Genomic DNA, 18,024 nt, shown 5'->3' on the forward strand with positions numbered 1-18,024 from the left:
ATATCCTGAGAATCTGAAGCACCGGCATGGTATTTAAACATCACGGCTTCCTCTTATTTTCATTCTAAGTCACTGCAGTTCAGAGCAGCAAGTGCTCTCTGCAAAGAGGCTGTTGCTCTCCCTTGGAGGGAATAGACATTCTTGCCGGTATTCAGTGAAGAAAGCCAAGTCTGGATGTGCAGTTCTCTTACTGGTCTGGAAGATGTTTTTCTCATTTCTAAACAGCTATGCTAGATACCTACAAACTGAGAAGTGCCTGCAGTTTGCCATTTGTTTTTGATAAGGTAGGTACCAGATTTGAGTTTACTCACTGGTTTGTGGCAGCATTAGATAAGTGTGGCAATTTCAATACATGATTGTGCTTCAAAAATGCCTTCTCAAAGGGTATTGAATGTGGCACTTGAGATTCTAATGCATGTACAATCTACCTGTGAGATACAGCTTCAATAAATCAAAATTGCTTTCATAGTTAGTGGAAAGTATTGCCAGATAAATTGAAACATGGTTATAGCTTTCTACTGGTTTAGTTTTTCTTAAGGATTAAGTAGTAACAGTTTCTCCCCACCCCCCTTCTCTCCCTTCCTCCCTCTCTCTCTTTCCCTTTTGCTCTTTTGTTATTCTATGATCTCAGTAAAAGGTGACATATACTTGAGAGTCAGAGAATTTTGTTTGAGTTTTATTCTAACTAATTTTATTTCCCAAACTGTGTTTTTCCATTGAAATAAAAATGATATTAGAAAGTTTAAACTCTCTTGCCCTGTCATATTTGGATTTTTGCTTAAGGAGGGAGGATACCATATTTATAAACTTCTGGTTGATCTGTTTGTTTTAAAAATGTGTTTCTTTTAAAACATGTTTAACACAGCCTACATTCTCAGTTGCTGTTGCAGACAGTCATATACAGATTGTGTGCATAGAGAAATCTGAAATGAGAGACTTTATTTTTCAAATTCCTTAGGCAGAATATTGAAATGTTGAGGCTGAGGGAAGACAGGAATGCTGTCTTGGCTTTTTACTCATTAAAGAAATAGCATAAAATCAAAGTTGAAGCGAGATCTTATGTCATATAACTTTGGATGCTCATATTAAGGGCTTCAAATTTATTTGAGGTAATAAATAAGTAAGTTGGCTTTGAGAGGTATTGCTTTGAATTTACAAGATATAAGTGAATTGAGACTTTAAAAATGTACCCAATAGCAGTTGGTGTTATGAATCCTCTTAATTGACTCACTGTCATGCTTAGGAATGTTCCATTGCTATATAAAATTATGTCCACTATCAAATTGCTAGATTCTAAGTAAAACATAGCAGTTAATTTTTATTAGATATGCATTCAATAATAACATTTCTGCAAAGGCTAAGGGTTAATGAACTGACAGAAGGAAAGTGAATTCCCTCTTCTTTGGTGGAAAATTAAATTTTTTCCAGGACCCAAGTATATTTGAAAGCAGCATCCCATATTGGAGAAGTTAGCTCCCAAGAAAATAACTTAGTTCTTAAGAGCCTTTGGGACTGCAAGTGGAATCTTACTTGTCTCCAAAGATTATGAAATAAGCTCTCATATACAATGCTCTACTGCTTGATTATGTGCTATACTCAGCTTTTTGCCTGGGCAAGGAGGAAGCTATTCAAGTTCATCAAACATTTTGCTGGAGAATATTTCCTTCTGTTATCTGAATATAGCTCAGTGTTTATTAAAAACAATGAATAGAATAGAATACACCCACATCAAGATGAAAGCATGTCTTCCTTTTCTTGGTGTTGTTTCTGAGACTTCATCATGGATATAATGGCCATCAAACTGTTGCCATGAATGGCACCTGCAACTGATCTAACATTATCAAATCGAGTTGTTACACTATGCCCTGCCTCAAATAGGAACTGAGTTTTTTTAAGACATTGCAGAGCCCACTGGTGATTGCCTGGTGAGATTACTTAGCATTTTGTTACTTCTTTTTCTTGCCTCCTATGTTGGCTCCTTTCCTGCCTCCTTGTACTTGCAGAAGGATATAGATAATGGGTGGGAAAGAGAAGGGACGATGGGGAAGGAAAGTGAGCACATTCAAATAATATAGCCTGTTTTTTTTACCCTTCATATTGGTTTGATGAAGAAGTCAGAAAGATATAATTGCTAACATGAGTGTAATCTAAAGTCTATCTAAACATAACTAACATGAGGCAGCTGTAGATTTTGATGATCAGAGAATTCTTCAGCCTCTGAGATAAAAAATTATTGGAAACTTGGTAGTGACAGATTTTTCAGACTTTATCTATCTCACAAGATTGTTTCAAAGATGATGTAAAAATATTCTATTTAAGAAATACATCAAATGTGATGTTATATTTTACTATTTAAATAGTTTAGTATTTTAAAAAGGTTAGTTTAATATTTAAATGGTCTAAAGTATTAAAAGAGTTTAAATAGTTTAAAATATTAAAGTATTAGACATATTGTTGAGGAGCTACTTTTGTAAACATAAAAGTATTCAGAATTATACTCGGGATTCAGTTTATTTTATTTTAGGATTAAGGGTCTTATCTTTAGGAATAAGGGTCTTTTTCCTTCTTTGTAAATTACTATTTTTAATGTCCAATTTACATGTAAATACTTTGCACTGATATGTTTCAAATATTTTAAATAACTTTATTTAAGCCCTAGTGAACCTTCATATTTCAAATAGCTTAAGGAAACTCATTCTCAACAAGATAGTTATTGAGTTGCATGAATATTATTTTCAAGCTAAAGTCAATATTTACTTTATCTCATCTAGTGACTATATCATCCGAAGCACTATGTATTTTCTTTTAATTTTTTCTTTTAAAGAGGACTTGAATAGTCCATAATGAAGAAGCACAACATAGGAAGAAATTTTATTGTATTGTTATTATGACTCCTGAAAACTAAGCCTTTGCTTTTATATCCTATTGTCCCCATTGAATACTATTGGATATCAAAAGTAGAAAAGCAATTATGAAGCTCAAATGAGGCAGTTTTTGAAACTTAGTTATTATCACCAAGTAAGACATTAGCAATTGTACTTTGGGGTAGGAATATAGATGTTATCTCAACTCTAATTTCACAAAGAACGGTAAAAAAAGATTAAGATTTAAGGGCCATTTTCATTCAGTAGTTATCTGAGCAAAGAATCAAACTTTAGTCTTTTCTGCTTGTCCAGTTAACTAGAAAATAAGCAGAAACTGGTTGTTTCTCATATAATACTCTTGAGGTGGCCTTTGAAAAACAACTTTTCCAGATGCTAATGAACAAGCTCATAAGAAGCTATGCTATTTTAAGGATTTTTACAGAAGATATATACTTCATTTGCAGATTTCATGGGCTTAGAATTTTCTGCTTGGTCTAGTTCAATGAAGCATAGATTGTGGAATCGTTACCAAAATATACCATATGACTTTTGGCAACTTTTTATGCTGTTGTTACAGTAGAAAAAGTATTCAAGTCCACAATCTGAGAAAGTGAACCATAAACATAAACATGCTTAATGGATAGGGAAATACTTGGAGCTTTTAAAATTTTAGGTGGTAATATTTATTGTTTTGAGATATATGTTAAAAGTGAATCGCCAAAAAAATCTTACCCCAAGCTTTAACTTTTTTTTTTTTTTTTTTGTCGATCATGGGGCCTGAACTCTTTTTTTTTTTTTTAAATTTTATTTTATTTTATTTGAGAACATACTGTACAGAGGGGTTACAATTACATGGGCAGGATAATGCATACATTTCTTACCAAGCATTGCAGCCTCCTCCTTTGTTTACCCTTCACCTCCCTTCCCAGCCTCCCCCCTCCCTCCCACCCAATCATACCCCCCTCCCCTCCCCCCACCGACATTGTAAAGCTGGTTTTGACATGACATTTTGTACTTCTCATTGTTGCAACAGGTCCACCTGAATCCTTAAACGACTTGTTTGTCCCCATCTCCTCCACATGTTATACTGACATCAAATATAGTGAAAGCGGGGGTTACACTGTGGGGGAGGGACATACAAAGCAACAAAGAAATAATCTTATAAATGCGTTAGAAACACATGCATGAAAGAAACAAAAACATTAAAATACATATCTGAGGTTTCGTTTTCCTAACATCACATTATCTGACTTTTTCCGCTTGACTCATACCTATACTAGATATTGCAAATAAGGGAAACCATGGGACCTATGTTTCTTTGGGCCTGGCTTACTTCACTTAATATAATTTTTTCCAAGCCTTTCCATTTCCTAACAAATGGGGAAATGTCATTCTTTCTGATGGAGGCATAGAATTCCATTGTGTATATATACCACATCTTCTTGATCCATTCATCTACTGAGGGGCATCTGGGTTGGTTCCATGTCTTAGCTATGGTAAATAATGCTGCAATAAACATAGTTGTGCTGGTAGCTTTAGTGTGGCCTTGTTTGTGATCATTTGGGTAAATGCCCAAAAGTGGGATTGCTGGGTCGTTGGGGAGCTCTATGTGGAGTCTTTTGAGGAACCTCCATACTGCTTTCCAAAGTGGTGGCCTGAACTCTTGGCCTGGGCACTGTCCCTCAGCTCTTCAGCTCAAGGCTAGTGCTCTGCCACTTGAGCCATAGCATCACTTCCAGCTTTTTCTGCTTATGTGGTGCTGAAGCATCAAACCCAGGGCCTCATGCATGCAAGGCAAGCACTCTACCACTGAGCCACCTTCTCAGCCCCCAAGCTTTATCTTTTATAAGGAAACAATCCCTGAATTTCTAATCGTTTCGGTTATAATTGATCTGTATAGTTCATATTTGTAAAGTTTTACTCATTTTAAGGATAATGAGAAGATGACTTTTCATAGTCATAGAAGTTAATACTATATATCCTATTATACCAGTGAACACAAAAGAACTGAAAAGAAAATTTGGTTGTAATTCAGAGTATAGAGTATTAATAAAGGTAATTTCTTATTCCAAATAATTCAAAATGTTTTCATTATTCCCTTTAATAAGAAAATATCTGGAAAGATTATATGCTATCTTCATATCTTGTCTTAAGACATAGCTTCAATAGATAAGTAATAATTCTAATGAACTTTACATTTTCAGTGATTCCATGAACTATAGAAATAAATATGTTATGTAACCATTAGGAGATAAAGAAAAATAGATGAGATAAATAGATATGGATCAGACAACTTCTTAATGTTAGTACAATGAGATAGTTTGTGTTCTACAAGAATAAAAAAACCCCTTGGAGATGGGAGTTCGAGGATAAATCAATATTTCTTTGTAATATTGAATCTCTCCTCTCATTTGCTAGGTGACAAAGCCCTTACCTCCTCTTGATTTTGTTTCCCTATTTAAACAGTAGAGGAAACACTTATTGCTGGAAAAGAGCTGTACATCCTCCAGGTATAGGGCAAATATTGATTAGTCATCCTGTGAACATCAAGATGTGTGAAGCACTTTGATCCCTGTAGAAGTATCCATCAATATGCCTTTGTTATGAGTGCTGAAATTTGTAATGAATACTTTTTTGATAGAAGCTGGAATATAAAAAGCTCTGGAGATAGTTGGTCAGGTTTGTTGTTGTTGTTGTTGTCCCGCATGGGGCTTGAACTCTGGGCTTGGGCCCTGTCCCTGAGCTCTTCAGCTCAAGGCAAGCTCTCTATAGCTTGAGCCACAGCACCACTTCTGGTTTTCTAGCGGTTAATTGGAGATAAAAGTCTCACGGACTTTCCTGCTCAGCCTCCTGAGTAGCTAAGATTATAGGTATGAGCCACAGGTGCCCAGCTTAGTTGGTTAAGTTTTAATTCTATCTTATTTTAGTTGAGAGTCCTAAATTAATCATTTGGTCTCCTGACTCATTGTACTTGGTTGAATGGGATCAGTAATATTTATCATGGCAATTTACAGCATACCCAAATATAATAGATCAAGTACCAAGTCTATTGCTCTACCAGTGTTTTTCTCCAAAATGAGAATAATAGTGATGTCTACTACTTCACTCAAGCTGCAAATTTTAATAAATTGTCATTATTTTTATAACAACCTGTTACTCTTGACCTTAATATTATTATTGTCATTATTATTCCCTTTTTACAGATGAAGATTCTAAAGTATAGTGACATCAAGTGACTTTTTCCTTGCATCACACAAACAGTAGCAGGAAGACTAGAACATATGTAATCAGGATCTGAAGTGCAGATCCTTAACTTCATTCTATTTATGCTACCTCCACTTGAATCCCTTCATTTTAGGAACTTGAAATGACTGTTCTAAAGTGCTATAAAGGAGAAGAGAAAAAATAATATAACTACATTTAATCATTTTGATCACTGCAGCATTCTTATTCTTTGCAAAAACCCAGGCCTTTATGAACCACAAACTTACTGAAGTTGTTTGGAAATTCATAGAAGATGGGACTAGTATTAGTGAAAATATGTCTGGAATGACCAACCTAACTAAGAGTTTTGCTCGGGGATCATAGTCTGATGATGTAATAAGGTATCTTAATTAAATGAGGGGGCAGAAAATTGAGCAGAAGTTTTCTATAAACAGTATACCACCATCTGACATTGTTTCAAGAGAGAAGAATCTTGATGAAAATAATTATTTGAGTGAAAAAGCATGCTGAGTGAATGGTAAAATGGAAAAAAAATCTATATCTGTTATTCAACCTGGTTCATTGGTGGTGTAGACAATACTGGGATTTGAACTCAGGGTCTTAGGCTTCTTTGGTGTTTTGGCTTGGCTGGCACTTTACCACTTGAGCCAAACTAAAAAGCTCCATTTTTGTGCCTGTTATATTGGAGATAGAATCTAGTGGATTTTTCTACTCAGCTAACCCAGAACCAGGAACTTCCAGGTTTCAGTTTGCTGGAATACAGGATTTCAACTATTAGCCATTTCTACTATGTCCATTTTGATCTGTATTTTCCAGAGATTCCACAAGTTAGGATTGAAAATCTTGGATAGTTTTGAAACATTAAGGACTTCTCATGTCTTGCAAACAAGAAATTGTGTCACATTACTGTACAATCTTAATGTTAGCACAATGCCTACTGCCTAAAAGATCCCCAGTAAAACTTTCTGGCACATTGGTTAACTGAGTATCTTGATGATTGGATCAAGGAATGGATAGATGGATGGTTGGGCGGATGGTTGGTCCAAGACATGACACATGCACTTTGGCATAGGGTTGGGATCAGAACATTACTGAACATGTGATACAGGAGAATGATGTATAATGTGTATCAGATTTTACTGAAATTAATTTTATACTTCATCCTTTGATAGTTTTCAATATGGAGTGAACATAGCTATAAGTCATTTCTTATCTCATGCCTTTCTTACTATTTCATATTTTCTTCACTTCACATATACATACATAATGTATATATACTTTATATATGTATTCAGAAAGGCAGAGGAATTGATTGGATAATCAAGTTTATGGTCAAAATTAAATTTGAATATCTAAATAGAAATTATCAAAATTTTATTATTTTAGAATTTGCTGTGAAAATAAGCAAAATACAAAGGAAACAGTCAAGGCAGACTATCATAAAATTGAAAAGTTTTCAAAAAATACCTTCAGTATTGGAAAAAATATATTACTTTCATTCTGACAATGGAAGTTTTTTTGTTATTTTTTTTTGTAAAAGTCTTTTAGAGAAGTCAGACTCAAATGTCTGGGAATCAGAATTTATTTGGCATAAGTCAATTGTGAACTGTTTTCCAAAATGAAGATGATGACTAATGGCCTGAGTTAGATTCTGTATGTCTCAGAAAAACTATTAGCAATGTTATTGTTTTAAGTTTTCCAAGAGGTGGGGAAATTCCTGATTAAGCACAACTAAACAGGGTCAAATATATCCAAGTTTTAGACAATGGAAAAAACTCTATTGGGGAAATTGCACATTTGGCCTTGAACCAAACAGCCATTATAAACTAAAAGGAAAATCACACCAATAAGCATAGAATCACTGGAGGATTTTCTTTCCTCTGGTTGTAAATACATGGTCACTATTCAAAAATGTTTTACCTGCTATACGTAAATACCTTGTGTTATTGGAACTATATTTGATTTCTCATGGCTTACTGTCTCTGGGACTTATTTTATTATGTTAGTATTTCCAAGTTAAAACCAGGGAAAAACATTTTCCCAAAAGGAAACCTAGATTCTACATAACTGTGGTCCGAGATTCTGTTTCAACAACACTTAATGAAGGACTCATCCTCTTCTGCCTACATTTTCCAATTATTTTATGTCAGAACCTTTTACTTTCTCTCTTTCAACATAATGGATGCTGTGGATTTTGAAATCTATATACTTATTTTGGTATTGATTCTTCTAGAAAAAATTTGGTAAGCATGGAATTTGAGAAATGTTTGTGTTTTATAAAAAGGAATGAATGAATGAATGTCTTGTGGCAAATGTGTACTTTATTTTTTTTCTTTTTTGATTATTTTTTTATTGTGAAAATACTGTACAGAGGGGTTACAATTACATGGGCAAGATAATGAGTACATTTCTTATCAAGCATTGTAGCATCTTCCTTTGTTTCCCCTTCCCATCCCTTCCCATCCTTCCCCTGCTCCCCCCAATCCTCCCCCTCCCCCCCCACCAAAGTTGTAAAGTTCGTTTTCGACATAATGACTTGTACATCTCATTGTTGCAATGGGTCCACCTATATCTCTATTTAAATGATTTGTTTTTCCCCTTCCCCTCCACAAATTATAACAACATCAAATACAGTGAAAGCAGGGGTTATACTGTGGGGGAGGGAAAATGTGTACTTTAAATATATAAATAGTTACATTGAATTGTTAACAGACATAAGAAGACTTTCTTGTCATAATACCTATTTAAAGTTATTAATAAGTTACACAGTACATGAATGCTCAAGTTTTGAAGCTATATTACAGTCTCAAAGAGATCTAGATTACCACAAAGAAGCCTAGCTACTCTTGAGAGAGAATATTAAGAAAGTTTCAAGTTCCAAGGGAAGGAAACAGAAATAATTGTCCCATAAGAAATGCCCAGGGGATGGGAAGGTGGCTCAGTGGTGTCATGCTTGCTTTGTATGCATGAGGCCCTGGGATTGATCCCTCAATACCACATAAGCAGAAAAAGCTGGATGTAGTGCTGTGACTCAAGTGATAGAGCGCTAGCCTCGAGCTGAAAAGCTCAGGGACCACACTCAGGCCCAGAGTTCAGGCCCCACAACTGACAAAAAAAATCATGATCAAACACAAGTAAATAGGGTAAAAATATAGCCACATTTTAGACAATGGAAATAAGTCTGTTAGGAAAATGGACTTGTTCCTATATTATATGTGGTGGCAATAGAGAGTTGCAATTGAAAGTAGAATTCTCACCTAGATCATGTGTGTGTGTGTGCATACATATATGTTTATATGTGTGTATACATATATGCTTATATGAGTATATGCATGTATATGTTAAGAAGCAAGTTGACTAAAAACTAAGCACCAGTTTTATTTTAAAAGTTAATCCATTGGGGCTGGGAAGGTGGCTCAGTGGTAGAGCGCTTGCCTTGCATGCCAAAAGCCCTGGGTTCAATTCCTCAGCACCACATAAGCAAAAAGAAAAAAGCCGGAAGTGGCACTGTGGCTCAAGTGGTAGAGCACTAGCCTTGAGCTGAAGAGCTGAGGGACAGCGCCCAGGCCCAGAGTTCAGGCCCCATGACCGGACCCAAAAAAAAAAAAAAAAAAAAAAGTTAATCCATTAAGTCAATGTGGTTCAAAGTATTGAACCCACTGTAAAAATCCCATAGTCTTTTCCTTGACCCAAATAATATATAACCCCTTCACAAAATTTTAGAGTAAAATGGTGTTTTAGAGATTAGTTAGGTCTACTTTCTCATTATGCAAATGAAAAATTTTCTGCCACGGGCAAATTAAATAACTGGTCCAAGGTTGTAGAACCAGCTTCTGATAGAGCATAGCTGAGTATTTTTGTTTTGCCTTTATTGAGCGAGGGGAGAACTTATTTAATTATAGATCCTACATTGATTAATTTTTTCATATTTGAAAGTTTGCCTTTTAATTTTTTTATTTGGCACTGTAGAATCAAAAAGGATGGGCTCTACTGGGTGCTGGTGGCTCATGCCTGTAATCCTAGCTACTCAGGAGGCAGAGATCTGAGGATCGTGATTCAAAGCTAGCCCAGGCAGGAAAGTCCGTGAGACACTTATTTCCAATAAACCACTCAGAAAACCGGAAATGATGCTGTGGCTTAAGTGGTAGAGCACTAGCCTTGAGCTGAAGAACTGAGGGGCAGTGCCCAGGTCCAGAGTTCAAGCCCTATGACCAACCAAAAAAAGAAAAAGATGGGGTCAGGAGGCTGAGATCTGAGGATCATGGCTCAAAGCCAGCCTGGGTAGGAAAGTCCATGAAACTCTTATCTCCAGTAAACTACTCAGAAAAAGCCAGAAGTGTCACTGTGCTATAAGTGGTAGAGCACTAGCCTTGAGCCCAGAAAGGCCCAAGGACAGAGCCCAGGCCCTAAATTCAAACCCCAGGACCAGCAAAAAAATAAAATAAATAAGAAAAGCTGGGCTCACATTTAACTACTTATGTATATCTAAGACTGCTTGTACTTTTCTACCTCTTCTGGCTTTTCATATCTTAAAAAATGAATGCATATTCAAACTGGTAGAAAGCTTCATTAAGGCAATTAGTCTATGAGGAAACAAGATGATGTACCTAGTCTAATCATTTAACCAAATGAGTAACAACCATAATTAATTGATGCCCTATGGTAATTAATAAACCCCACTTTTGATGTGAAGGTAGTATGACCATACCAGTTGCCACACTGTTGTCCCTCTTGGTGGCTTTTTCAGTTGTTGAGGGGCCACATCCAGGCAGCAGAACTTCAAAGCATTGGAAGGACAGTGCCAAGGAGTTTGATCTTCTCCTCATAGGACAGTGATCTTTCAGCTGTATGGTGCAGCACATTAACCCAGAACCTTGTTTAAACTTCATGTCCTCATATTTGTGCCTGAAAGATTCTGATTCATTAGGTGATAGAGTTTAAGAATGCAAATTTTCAGAAAAGCATCCCACTGATTCCAATGGACATTCTAAATTGAGATCAGTTTGCTTGCCCAGAGAAACATCTAGCATGCCCACAGTGTATAGTACTGTCATCTTCATCCTCATTTTGGGGAAACTTTTTGAGTATGAAAAGTAGCCATTTGAAAAGACAAGATGCTTGAAACAAGGACACGGGAGGATGGAACAATGATACCCACAAGACAGTATATTAGAAATGAACTTTACAACTCTGGGAGGGGGATGGGGAGAATTGTGGGAGATGGAGGAGGGAAGGGATAGTGGGAGAACAACTAAGGAGGGAGTAACAATTCTGCACAAGAAATGTACTCATTAACTTATTCATGTAACTGTATGCCTTCTGTACAGCATTGTTACAATAAAATAAAATTTTTAAAAAAGACACAAGTGAACACACTAAAGCTACCAGCACAACTATATTTATTGCAGCATTATTTACCATGGCTAAGATATGGAACCAACCCAGATGTCCCTTAGTAGATGAATGGATCAAGAAAATGTGGTATATATACACAATGGAATTCTATGCCTCCATCAGAAAGAATGACATTGCCCCATTTGTTAGGAAATGGAAAGACTTGGAAAGAATTATATTAAGTGAAGTAAGCCAGGCCCAAAGAAACATAGGTCCCATGCTTTCCCTTATTTGCAATAACTTGTATATGTCTGAGTCAAGCAGAAAAGGTCAGATAAGTTGATGTTAGGGAAATGAACCCCAAGATAAGTATTCAAATGTTTTTTTCTTTCATGTGATTGTTTCTAACACATTTATAAGATGATTTCTTTGTTGCTTTGTATGTCCCTCCCCCACGGTATAACCCCTGCTTTCACTGTATTTGATGTCGGTATAATTTGTGGAGAGGAAGGGGAAAACAAATGGTTTAAATAGGGGTACAGGTGAACCCATTGCAACAATGAGATGTACAAGTCGTTATGTCAAAAAACGGACGTTACAACTTTGGTAGGGGACGGGGGAGGATATGAGAAGGAATGGGAAGGGGAAACAAAGGAGGAGGCAACAATGTTTGATAAGAAATGTACTTATTACCTTGCCCATGTAATTGTAATCCCTCTGTATGGCATTTTCACAATAAAAAAATAAAATAAAATAAGACACAAGTGAGCAAAAGTCCGTAGAACTCAGAGGACTGAATTCTACATCATAGGATAGTTGCTATGATCAGCTATTTTCCTACTCATTATTCAGGTTGAGGAGGGGTGTGCTGTGAAGGGGTTAGTGGATAAAGAGCTACCACATGCAGCAATGGCTGAGTCCTTGCAGCCCAGCGCCAAAGGCTTCCAATCAGATATCAACATAAAAGGGAAGCATGAATGTAGACGAAGAGAAAACTAATGAGCTAGGATTTTTCTGCAGACTGTATCTTTGGCAAGAGCTCCCATATGAGAATGGTTCCTCTTCTTCCCAAGGCTAAACATTATAATAAACTCTACAAAGGAGGAGGTAAAGCTGTACAAAATAAACAGGGTAGTGAGAGAAAGCCCTAGGAGTTGGAAGGTGGTCACAGAGCATTGTGATGAACTTGAACAAAATATAAACAACCATTTGCAAGAGATGTGGACAGGCTTGCAATAGAGCCTTTCTGGACACATAATGAAAATGGCCAGTAAGAAACTTTCCAGTTTCATAGCAATTGACCTGGATTCAAGTCTAGAGCTACCTGGGAACTTAACAGGTAGAAGACCTTGCTTAGCATGGGTGAGGACCAATTACCAGCACTGCCAATACAGACCTATCACATATTATGTGACTTTAAAACCATCATTTGACATTTCTGGGCTTAGGTACTTTTTATAAACTACCTGCTTTGAAATTATCAAAAGTAGGTCTGGCTTCAGAGGATAATGTAGGTCAATAATGTGCTGCCAATACCAATACACAGTCCCTTTAAACATTACTGTAATTTAAACATACATTAGTCTAATGTATATTGTGCCATCAATTCATATGAGACAGTCTAGGGCAAAAAAAGGAAGAGCTTGTACTACATGGGGTAAGTTTGACTGTAGGAGTGATTTATCAATATCTTAGACTCAAGCTCTTATTTATATTTTCTCTGCTTCTGTAATTTGTTTTCTTCAGTTTTTATCCAAGTAACGTTAGGATTGTACAACTGACAGAAGGCATATTAATCCTGATTTTGCTGAAACACAGGTGTAGTTTGTTGAACTCTGTTCTGGATATGGGGGATGGGGTCTGGAAACAAAGCCAAATATATTTAGTATCATGTGCTAACTAGTCCACCAGCCACCGCACACATGCAAATATGCATGCACGTGCACACACATATGACACACCACCACAAAAACTATAATGAATAGAGTCTCTGAGTCATTTGATAGTTAAAAAACCTGTATAACAGTTACTCTAAAGGAATACTGATTTTTCTCCTTGATCTAATGAAATTTCTCTAGCAGTGTTCCAATATGGGAGCACTGACAAACAACATAAACAGGATGACTTCCACATCTACATATTTACACCTCACCTGGTTTCTTGGAAGGCCAGGCAAAAATACATAAAATGTATAGCTCCCCTCCATTATGTGGAAATTTATGAAATCTAAATCTAGTCAGTGTTAAATTTTCTCTAAGACAATCTCATTTGTGAGATTATGGATATCATTCTGGATTTTAGAAATATTAGTCTGTGCAGAGTCACACTTTTAAGAAGTGAAATTTACCTCAGAGGGCATCTGATTATCTGATCTGTTGAGTACATTTTCTCTCTGTACATTCCAGGTTGTGAAAATATTTTTGAGAGCTAGAAATCGTAGTACTACAGTAGAAGGGACAAAATGGATAGAATGTATGCTAACAAAGAACTCTAATCACATTAATAACCAAATTATAAGCTACCCTGAGCATCAGTAGAAGCTAATATGTAACATCATTTAGGAAGTTAATTTATAGGTCAGAGAAGTCCTCTCTGAAATTGTCATTGTTAAGTAGAAACCAGAAATGTGCAGAGAATAATTTTGTCTTCATTTTTTAAGTTTTGTGAGGATTTCAGGAAATGTATGTGATATATCCAGTACTGTATCTGAAATACACAAAAAATATCCAGGAAATTCGGATCCAGCCTCTCTTTTAAATAATGAATGCCAAGGAGCCTAGCTCAGAGTCCAGCTCTGTGCTAACTCAGGCTGTGGATATGGTATACTATAAATGCACTTCAGGTTAGCCAAGGACCCAGCTGTCCCACAGTTAACATTCACTGAATGTGCTCTGTGTATGAATTTCTGTTCTGCTCTGCTTTGCTCAAACTTTCTCTACAGAGATGAGCATCCTTTCCCTCAATACCCCCATGTTCTGCTCCACTTGGTTTGGCAAATTCCTGTGAATATTAAATACATCTCCTGGCAACCCAATCCCATGGAACTTGTCTTGAACCAAAATGCTGCCACCTCCCTAGTGAGTAATTATCAGTCTCTTCTTCCTCCTCTCCCAACCATCTTAACCTACTGGTCAAGCCCATCACATGTGGTCTAGGTGGACCACAATTAGCTTTTAGGAATTAACTGCTTATAACAATCTGTGATTTCTACTTTTGCATTCCCTCCCAGGAGGTATATCTCATACTGGATGGATTCACCAAGCTGCAGCCCAGGTCTGTCTGCCTGATGTTCTCTCCCACCAGTGTGTCTGCCCTTGGTGACATAGCATCACACACAGCCACAGCCTGGTAGATAATTGATGAACTCTAAAACTGTAGCTTCCTGGATCTGGCAGTACAGGGCACCTTACCAAGGCTGAAAGGGATAGTGGCAGTGTTTGGATTAGTATCAGATCATGCTGGACTTTAGCAGATGGAAAGAGGCCATCATGCAGAATGAGCTTAAAATGGATGTGGCTTGGAATTGTCAGAAAATTGAGCATAATTGCAAAAATAATACACCAGTTACTGTGTATATCAGGAGATTTTGAGCTCCTTTATGGTATCTCCAAATCTTAATTGCAGCTTAGAAGTCACCTAGTAAAGGAATAAATGACCAGAGGCTAGAGCCAGTGTTGACGTGGAGAGTCCCCCATAGGTCAGTATGGCACGACTGCTCTAGCACCTGATTTCCTGCTTCATTCCTCCAAGGATGAGAGGCAAGCAGGGCTCAGGCAGCACAGCCACAGAAGGGACCAGTGGCTGCAGCCACATGGGCCTTTCATGAACCTTATGTCAGGCAAGTAGGTAAGAAGCAATGTATCACCAGATAGCATTTTGATATGAGTGATAGAAAGAACATATAGAGAAGGTTCTCTTTTCTGGAGTTTTGAGGCTTGTGATTTCCAGGCTATTGAGAGCTCTTCAGAGAAAGGATTGATTCTTTGGTTTTCTGTCTGAAACACCCCCGACAGGAAGGAGGCAAAAGACAAGGAAGTCAAATAAAAACATCCTTGGAGAAAAGATACCTTTGTTGTTTTGAATCCTCTCTATTTTCAGATGCATGCATAGGTAAGATACCAGATTCTGCCCCTGCAGGCATGTCACAAAAATGTAGCATATTTCTGCATTTCTATAAGTGTTAACTCTATTTAAAATATTGCTATGCTTTCAAGGAATGGGTTGATGAAGAAAGATGCATATAAGCAGTTTCTGTATTGAGTTTAACCTGATCAGGGTGGTTTCTGTCACAGAAAATACCTTCCCATTCTCCACTGCCAAGCCAGTGAAAATCACAGTCAGCAAAGTTGGGTGTGCCCAAAAATGCTTACACTTTTTAGACTTTTAAAGTTATGATAAGTTTCTCTTATCACAGATTTCATTTGCTGACCTATGAATGATTTGCCAGTGGTCCTTTATTGTTCTATTATGTACTGTCACCTTTTCCTTTTTTAGTAGTCAGAGAAAGTGATGAGAAGTAGGGCACATTTGATAGAAAATAGATGACAGTACAAAATTTTTGGCTGTCAAAATTAGCAATGAAAATTAAGATTTGGAGCATCTGTTTTAATTATGTATGTAACACAGGCTGCTCTGTTGTTTCGCAGTCTCTGTCTGAGAAAAGAGAAAGAAAAAGATACCTGCTAGTTTCTCCCAATCTTCCCCTGAAGCTAAGTCTAATTTCCCTTTCTGTAAGAAAAGCTGTAACTGATACTAAATAATGTCCTATATGTTAGTAACCTGTTTACAATTCCTTTTCTAAGCCACACGTTGTGAAACTGAAGAAGACAGATTAAATGCAGCTGACATAAATGTCAAAATCGAAATGACTGCCAAGTCTGTTAGCTTGGTGTTTAATTAGGCATAGCAGCTTGACTCTTCAATCCAGTCATGGAACCCAGAGCATGGTGTGCATCACTAATGCATCTGACTCTGAAAAATCTGCGGGAAACAGCAAAGCAAGCAAGGTAGAAAATAAATTTTGGCCAGTCAGGCAGCCAGAGACAATATATTTACCAAGTCCCTAAATGTTAGCCACTATAGAAAAATTAACCCACAAAGTTGCAAGGCTTCTTTACATCTGCTGTCAGCACTGAAGATGTTGATATATTAGACTAGGCTCTTCTGTTCTTTTGTTTAAAAGAGAAGAAAAGAAAAAAGCAGAAGCAGCCGCAGCTATGCTTGCAAAAACTGAGTTGCCTAAGAACAGTTCTAAAAGCGGTTTATTATGTTTAATATGATCAGTGTGGCTTCTGCCAGACAATCCCACAGCAGTAGTCAGCACTTAGCAGTACATAAAAATGCTTACATTCTGTTTTTACATTCTGTTTGTTTTCATTTCTCAAACTGTGCTCAAATCCCTATTTTCATTGCCCCTTAGAATTAAATTAAATTTGTATTTCCTTTTCTGTTACATTCTCTCTTCTTTCTTTCTCTCATGCACACAAATATCAAATCCATTTTCTGTACTATTTCTTAGAAGTTTATGTAAGATGTTATCTCTATTTTTGAGAAAATGCAGTCAAATATGCCTCAGTTTTATTCTTTCTATTCTATATTTCTCTGTATTTAATATTAATAGGAGCCAGGTGCTTCTGTAATCCTAGCTGCTAAGGAGAGGATCTGAGGATCATGGTTCAAAGCCAATCTGGGCAGGAAAGTCTGGGAGACTCTTATCTCCAATTAACTACCAGAAAAGCAGAAGTGATGCTGTGGCTCAAAGTGGTAGAGCATTATTCTAGAACAAAAATTGCTCAGGGACATTGCACAGACCCTGAGCTGATGCCCCAGGACTGGCACACACATACACACACAAAAAGTTAATAGGATAAATATCATTTCACTGGAGTAAAGTAATTGCCTGCTTTTTCCCTATCAAATCTAAAAAACTTTCTGGGCACAGCAGCACACAGTTATAATATCAGAAACTCAGGCTGATACAGGAAGATTGTTTAAACACAGGAGTTTGGAGCCAGCCTGGGCAACATAGCAAGACCCCATTCTTTAAAAAAAGAAAAACCTATTGTAAAATAACTTTACAGTTCTAATTTATTTTTAAAATTATAAAGAAATAATTGAAGTTTCTTTTAACAAAATATATACTTCCATATTTGAGGTATATAAATATAATTTATAAGCCAGTAGTAAATGTTATTTTAGTTCTGCATAATATTTTTAGCAAGTTATTATATACGTACATCTCCTTTTAGATTTCCTATAGAGTTAATCTATGACTACAGTCAATTTTTCTTTCTAAATGTTACATTTCCTTTCCTTCTTGGCTGTGGTCATGATCTGTAGAACATCGAGGAAGGGAAGGGGTAACAAGGATCGACAAGTAATGTACCCATTGCCTAACTTATGTAACTGTAACCCCTCTGTTCAACAGCTTAACAATAAAAAATTTTTGAGTGTTGAATTGACGTGATAGAAAGAGGTATCCTGTCCTTTTCTCTATTCCAATGAGAAAGCTTTTTAATGTTTTTTGCCCTTAAATTTTGATTTTGTTTAGTACATTGAGTTCTCTTGATATGATGACTCAGGTTATTTTTTTCTCCACTGA

At 36.6% G+C, this 18,024-nt stretch overlaps 1 protein-coding gene across 9 annotated transcripts in view; it reads left to right on the plus strand.

Moving 5' to 3' along the window:
* Positions 1–18,024, plus strand: part of Mctp1 (multiple C2 and transmembrane domain containing 1) — a 415,812-nt gene that overhangs the window by 43,382 nt on the left and 354,406 nt on the right. For 7 of the 9 annotated variants that reach the window (XM_042690815.1, XM_042690820.1, XM_042690823.1 and 4 more), the window contains exon 1: positions 84–284. The exons of 1 other annotated variant lie outside the window; for it this stretch is intronic. In XM_042690815.1, the coding sequence (XP_042546749.1) occupies positions 228–284 (57 nt within the window). In that variant the 5' untranslated portion in view covers positions 84–227. Of the gene's footprint in view, positions 1–63; positions 285–18,024 lie in introns of those variants that run through there. One more of the 9 variants, XM_042690817.1, reaches the window with a different exon arrangement.

Source organism: Dipodomys spectabilis, unplaced genomic scaffold (genome assembly GCF_019054845.1).
Source record: "Dipodomys spectabilis isolate Male_0828 unplaced genomic scaffold, ASM1905484v1 ptg000140l, whole genome shotgun sequence".
Classification (NCBI taxonomy): domain Eukaryota; kingdom Metazoa; phylum Chordata; class Mammalia; order Rodentia; family Heteromyidae; genus Dipodomys; species Dipodomys spectabilis.